Source organism: Drosophila persimilis, unplaced genomic scaffold (assembly GCF_003286085.1).
Source record: "Drosophila persimilis strain 14011-0111.01,24,50 unplaced genomic scaffold, DperRS2 tig00000000-arrow-pilon, whole genome shotgun sequence".
Classification (NCBI taxonomy): Eukaryota; Metazoa; Arthropoda; class Insecta; order Diptera; family Drosophilidae; genus Drosophila; species Drosophila persimilis.
Genome location: NW_020825288.1, coordinates 537,554 through 544,172, shown reverse-complemented (window position 1 = coordinate 544,172; position 6,619 = coordinate 537,554). Strand labels below are relative to the sequence as shown.

The 6,619-nt window shown below is 47.1% G+C and overlaps 2 protein-coding genes across 4 annotated transcripts; one reads left to right on the top strand and one right to left on the bottom strand.

Moving 5' to 3' along the window:
* Nucleotides 1-1,283: 1,283 nt before the first annotated feature.
* LOC6595334 (ferritin heavy chain) lies at nucleotides 1,284-2,917 on the bottom strand. Of its 2 annotated transcripts, XM_026984197.1 has the most exons (4): nucleotides 2,850-2,914; nucleotides 2,420-2,547; nucleotides 2,286-2,312; nucleotides 1,284-2,187 (listed from the first exon to the last, which is right to left on the bottom strand). In XM_026984197.1, the coding sequence occupies exons 2-4, from the start codon at nucleotides 2,532-2,534 to the stop codon at nucleotides 1,628-1,630; spliced, it is 702 nt and encodes a 233-aa protein (XP_026839998.1). In that variant the 5' UTR covers nucleotides 2,535-2,547; nucleotides 2,850-2,914; the 3' UTR covers nucleotides 1,284-1,627. The 2 variants fall into 2 exon arrangements, with proteins under 2 accessions (XP_026839998.1, XP_002020547.1); XM_002020511.2 differs by lacking the exon at nucleotides 2,286-2,312 and having other exon boundaries at nucleotides 2,850-2,917.
* Nucleotides 2,918-3,845: 928 nt separating this feature from the next.
* LOC6595335 (ferritin subunit) lies at nucleotides 3,846-6,268 on the top strand. Of its 2 annotated transcripts, XM_002020512.2 has the most exons (4): nucleotides 3,846-3,928; nucleotides 4,179-4,279; nucleotides 5,072-5,349; nucleotides 5,417-6,268. In XM_002020512.2, exons 2-4 carry the CDS (start codon nucleotides 4,210-4,212, stop codon nucleotides 5,687-5,689), a joined length of 621 nt encoding a protein of 206 aa, XP_002020548.1. In that variant the 5' UTR covers nucleotides 3,846-3,928; nucleotides 4,179-4,209; the 3' UTR covers nucleotides 5,690-6,268. The 2 variants fall into 2 exon arrangements, with proteins under 2 accessions (XP_002020548.1, XP_026839997.1); XM_026984196.1 differs by lacking the exons at nucleotides 3,846-3,928; nucleotides 4,179-4,279 and adding an exon at nucleotides 4,911-5,001.
* The last annotated feature ends 351 nt before the right edge of the window (nucleotides 6,269-6,619 follow it).

Genomic DNA, 6,619 nt, shown 5'->3' with positions numbered 1-6,619 from the left:
CAGAACCCACCATCCAGCTCAATCTCATTCGGTCCTAACTGTTATGATCCCAAATGGAGTTTTAGTTCCTCTTATGGCTGTCATATTCTAATTACATCAGAGCACGCAGTTATTACACGGATTCGGGCTGCGATTTGATGACTCCTGACCTCCCCGGCCCACCTCCTCGAGTAGTTATTGCGGCAATAGACGGCATTAAATGGCAAATTGACGTTCATTTCACGTGCTAGTGGACCATATCGGGATGTGATATGGCAGACAAAGTCCTCATTGAATGGGCGTCGCTAATTGATAAATTACCCTGATGCGTGGCTCGACTCCATACGGCAAATGGAATGAGCTCCAATATGTACATATGTATGTATGTCCCCGAAAGTACGAGTATTTTCACAACAGCGAGGAGGCAGGAGATAAGGAAACTGCGATGCAGATTCAGGCACGGAGAACCCGGAGAACTCTGGCACCAGCCTTACGTAACATGGTGACACTCTATCATAATCATCGTCATCAGCGAGGTCGTCACCAGAGGCTGGTCCCTTTCCGGCTTAGTCAGCAGTCCGGCAATATGGCGGCCCTGCCCCTGCACTGGAGTCCACCCGACCAGGCCCAGCCGTGTGCAGTAGAAAATGATAAGCTGGAAAGAGAGAGAGGGAGAGAATTTTCCTCCAAACATGACGTGGAATCCCGCAAACAATGAAAAGAAACGTGGCCCCCACCTATCTGTCACTGATAAGATAGTCAAGCTCCTTTAAGCTTCTGTGATTCTTCAAGAGATTACTTTCTGGTCTCTATGATTTTCCACTGGCTGTTATCGATTAAAGTTGTCAGATTCCATATTCCAGTCATCATACCGAACCCAATGATCATTGTCTTTTTAAGGACAGCCGTTCCTTACAAATACTACTCTCCTGAAGGTTCATGCGGTTCATTCTAAGACATCTGTACAGTAGAAGTACGGTAAAAAATTCTACCGATCTTTGCCCATTCCATAGTGTTTCTCAATTATATGGTCCATTGAATTATTATATGCATTGTTCGGCGATCTTTACGAGTACAAAGAACATACAAAGTAGTTCCTCCATTGTTCGGGGTACACACAAAGAGGTATCCAAAGTACAACCCCAGCTGTGTTGCTATCAGCAATCGGGGGAAAACAAACCCCCAAGAGGCAGCTGTCAGAGCGAAGATCCGAGATCCGAGACGCCCCACAATAGTCGCAACCAGACCAAATTTTATCAGTACGCAGAATGCTGACTTAGCGACCGAATAATCTGTTTTCCAAGTTGATATTGTATTTTGTGTTGTGTTTATTTGTTCACTCGGTAATATATATGTTAAAGATACATTTGGGCGAACTTCGCTAACTTATTTATGATAACATTATCACAATCATGGTGTGAGTTTGAATGGAGGAAAACCAAGGCGAACCACGGGCCCCGGACGAGGCCAGTGTAAATAATTAGAATGGCTACTTCTGATAATGCTGTTGTTTCTGCTGCTGCTGTGCACTGCGATTTATTGCGGATTGAACGGGGGAAACAAATCAATTTAAAGGTGATCGAAAGGCATCGCAGTGCGGAATTTAGTAGGGAAGATGAGTGTAGATTGTGTGGAGCGGGAACGCCTCTTACTGCTTCTGCAGATACTCGTCGAACAGGTAGATGGACAGGGATGGGTCCGGCACCTTCATCAGCTTGGCGAGATCATTGGCGTAGCCGGAAAGCTTGCGCACGGAATCGGCCTGCTTGCCCAGGTACTCCTCCTCCATGTAGTGAGCCATCTCGGGGTCGCGCTCGGTGGCGTGGATGGCACGGGTGTGGATGTGGGTGGCGCCGGTGGCCAGCTGCTTCTCGTTGTCGAGGGCCAGGGCCAGGGAGTGCAGCTCGTCGACCTCCAGAGTGGGACGCTGGGTGCTGACGGAGGCGGCCGACTCGTGACGGGTGTTGAAGTCCACGATACCACCGCGCTTGGTGATCTGCTTGATCAGGGCAATGCTGTCGTCAAAGGAGCGGTCCGAGAGGCCCTGGTACAGCTTTTGGAATCCGGGACGGTTCTTCTGGTACGAGTTGAAGTGGGTGGCCAGGAGCAGGTACTCGTAGGACTTGGTCAACTGGGAGTTGATGTAGGCCTGGACCTCGGGCTCGACGTGCTCGATGCCGGCGAAGCGGGCATTACAAATCGAGTTGCCTGCGTCGGAAGAGGGGGGAAGGAAATAAAAAGTTATATAAAGATTTGTCTCATTGAGGAAGTGTCAGGGGAGACAGGGGGTGTAAGGTTAAGCTTACTTTCGCCTGTGAAAAAGCCCGTGAGCGCTTGTTTATTTGCATAAAATTCAAAGGCAAGAGAAATAACACACAATCACATCAGTTAGGTTCTCTTCACATGCACTCTCTTTTTCACGCGCTCTTTTGTTACTCACCAGAGAACGTCGACGAAGAGCAGGCGGTAACCACGCTGTTGTGGCAATACTCTTCCTCTGCCTGGGCCAGAGCGCCGAGGCTGGCAATCAAAGCGAATGCAACGAGCAGTTTCATCTTTGTTAAATTACTAAAAGCAGAAAATTGGTGGGGTTATAGGAATCAGTTTCACAATATCACAGATAAAAATCTAAATCGGATAGAAAAGTCTCAGGCGACTTTGTTTTGTCTCGTTCGAAATTCCGTTTTTGCGTCGTAATTTCTTGAATTTTCCATGCACCTCTCTCTCGCTCTTTTACAACAAAACCACCACCACTGTCACCAGCAATAACTGTTTCGCTTCGAATTTCGATTTTAGAGCAAGATTAAGTTGAGGATCTCCTCGACAGACCCACGGAACTCACACTAACTAAACTAATTGACTAAACTCACTTTAGATTGTCGCAATGAATTCAAATTCAATTTTCAGCTGCTTTGTGGGTTCTTTATGTGCTGCTTGGTGGAACTCAAATCGGGAACTGCTGTTTATAGCGTCGCGTTTGCCTCGTTTCTATGCGGTCGATACTGCTGCTGAGAGCGTGCGCCAGTGTGCGTGAGTCTGTATGGGTATTTGTTGTTTTGCACTCGTCGTTGTCCAAGTCGCCTCTCTTCACGTTCGGATTTTCGTTGTCAGTCAAATATGTATGGTTCAGGCAATATGGCCGCTCCGCTGTGGTTGCTGTTGTTTTTTCCATGTGACTCATGTGTTCTCTCGCACTGGAGCGTTAGTCAGGGTTGTCAGCGTGTGCAAACTTGGTGGTTTCAAGTGCCGTAGATCTTTATCAACTAGTAGGGACGGACTTAAGCCAATTTTGAAAATAGCAGAAAGATCTCCACGTAATATGGAGAAACCAAGAATTTATGTAACATAGAGTATGCGTATAATTATCTTTGGCGAATTCTTGGATTGGCAGCTGTCACTTGCTGCCGCGTTGCCCTAGCTGATAACGATCGAAGTATTGATTGATCCGGCGACAAGTCGTAGGAATTATATTGTCAGTCAGTATCGATACTCGAGAAATCCATGCGCCTGGCAACCCATGACGTGTTCTTCTCGAACACAACCAAAACAAAAACAAAGAACAGCTGACGCTGAATCAAGAGCGGCCATTTGACGCCATATTGCATTTGTCAGACCAGAGAAGAAATTTTCACATTGAGGACGTGTGTATTAAATTAAGTGCCCGAATTATCTAGAATTTTCAATTATCAGTGTATTACAAATAGCCGCCGCAACAAAGCAGCGACGACATGTTGAATAGATAAGAGTGCACACTCTCCCACACACATACACACACACACAAACACACACGCAAAAGGCGAGTGAGAAAGAGCGTCGGTCGGAGCGCTTAAAAGTGTTTTGTACGCCACAGGCATTCACAGTTCGCATTCACGTTTCCAATAACGAACAAAGCATAAGCATTACCGCAGCAAAATCGTCGCCGAGCAGATTATTCTGTCAAGTCAAGAAGGTACTGGAAAGTAAAGCCCCATTTAGTCAAAAACCGAGCAGGCGTCGCCTTCTATGCCAGTGTGTGTAAAGGCACTTTGACGGACAGCAGCCGGACCCAAATAATCAGTTTCAGATTCCGATAAAGTCTAGTGCGGGTGCGCCTATTTAACATTGGCAACCTCATTGAGACGCTTCATTCTCATTCTCGTGCATCTACCACATACAACGTTTACTCAACGTGACAATTTGTTCTGTGATTTCGTGTAAAGACTTTCCTGAACCCAAAACCGAAGAACAAAGATGGTGAAATTAATTGCAAGCCTTCTGGTGCTGGCCGTGGTGGCCCAACAGGCGTACGGAGACTTTAAATGTGAGTATTTTGTGTTTGTTTAAACAAAAGCAAGGGGGAACGGTGGAAAAACAATAAAATTCGACGCAATAACACCAAAAGGCCTCGCCAAGAGAGCGGGAGAGCATGCGCGCTAAGAGAGTCGCTCTTTAGTTGTGCTCTTTGTGCTCGCTCTTAAGCCCAGCAAAACAAGTAATTTCACAAGTTTGTTATTTGTTATGAAAATTAATTCAGCCAAATGCTTCCGTTTCGTTTTTGGAGAAATGGAAACCAGTTTGTGGATTTGATAATTATTTTAAAATCAATTTCCATATTACGCGAGTTTTGCTTTCATTTCACCGAGTAACGGGTCAAGCCCAGCTGTATTTTGCACACGGCCGCTGTCGCCAGCTTAGAGCTGTGCGAGGGAGATAGCAAACTTTTGCACACGGCTCCACATCAAAACAAATTCCGTTGCTATGGCGGCGAGTGTTGCGCACGTTACCAACCTACAGCAACGCCAAAGAGAGGGTATTGCCTCTCAGAGCGCGAGAACTGCCCACTGCAGTTTGCACACGTTCTCCTTGTTCTAGAAAGGTTTATGCAATACCAATACCAATCCACCTCCCCCTTAGCCTTAAGCAAGAAAGATAGCAAGAGTTTCGCGCCAGTGCGAAGGAACGAAGGGATGAAGCTAAAGCAGAATAATGACCATGGTCAAGATCGAATAGTAAAGAACGATGAGTGGAGTGGCGAGTGCAAAGGTCTTTAGTGAATTAAGCATAAGAATTGTTAGCCGATGACGATACCTGACCGCATTGTTTTCTTTGACAGGCTCGCTAGAGGTTCCCGAGATCCCCAAGGGCTGGATGGACTTGAAGGACGGCTGCCTCAACGGCATGCGCCACCAGATCCAGGAGGAGATCAACGCTTCATACCAGTACCTGGCCATGGCCGCCTACTTCGCCCGCGACACCGTCAACCGCCAAGGCTTCGCTGAGAACTTCTTCAAGGCCGCCAAGGAGGAGCGCGAGCATGGCTCCAAGCTGGTTGAGTACCTCTCCATGCGTGGCCAGCTCACCGACAGCGTCAGCAACCTCATCACCGTGCCGGTTAGTATCAGATAATAGGGTATCTGCGGGGTGTTTCCGAAACTTATGTATCACACCCCTTATCCAGACCGTAGCCAAACAGGAGTGGAAGGATGGTGCCGCCGCCCTTGAGGATGCTCTCGAGCTGGAGACCAAGGTCACCCGCTCCATCCGCAAGTTGATCCAGACCTGCGAGGGCAAGCCCTACAACCATTACCACCTGGTGGACTACCTCACCGGCGTGTACCTGGAGGAACAGCTCCACGGACAGCGCGAGCTTGCCGGCAAGCTGGTTACCCTCAAGAAGATGATGTCCACCCACGGCGAACTCGGAGAGTTCTTGTTCGACAAGAGCTTGTAAAATGGTTCTCACGTTCCCGTTCTGGACCACCCACACCACCGCCACCGTGGAGGAGGTGTCCGGTCACTCTTCAAACTTATCAGCCAGCAAATCGACTCCATCTAGTGTTCTGTTATCTATTTCGTTATCACCCGAGCTGAGACCCTTCCCAGAGTGTCCGCCATTAAATCACAAATTAAAGCTTCAGCTTTCATTCTCTTTGATTGGCACTAAATTCTCCCAATAAATTACCCGTTTCCTTCTGGCTCACCTCGGATCCACGGGGCACAGCAAAAACCTTAGAGTTCTGTTCTTATCAATCCACTCCCCAAGCTATCTAGTGCGAGAGCGGAGAGTATTATCAGTTCTATGAGTGGTCATTTACGCTATGGCCTATCGCTATTGGGAAGGGTCCAAAGCTCTGGTAGGGAGTTCAGCATTATGCAAGCGCCGAGATTCGCCTAGATATAAGTGACACGCGCAGGGAGGGATCATTTTATATAAGCCATCATGCAAAACTCATACGATACATTAAATAAATATCTCTATATTTTTCTGTCAATTAGACCAGCAAGCTATAATAAAATAAACAATACACAAGATTTCGAGTTTCTTTTTTAATAATGGTTATATTGGGTATAAATCAGCGGTTGACCTGACCCCATCTCGTAGGCATACGAAAATGTTCTGCTGCAAGCAAGTTTCATAGCACAAAGATCGGCCGCTGTTCAGCCCAGTAATAGCCTAACAGGGCCAGATCCCATGATCATGGGAATGGGAACATTCAAATCGAAGGCGGAAGGCAAGTCGAATCGTACCTATTTTCCCATCAGCCAGCTTTGACAGTTGCAAAGCAGTATTGAAATGAAATTCCATCCACAGATACTTGTGGATCACATTGCCACCAGCTAAATAGCTGCTTTCTACGAATAAAGCTTTCTATGAAAATGT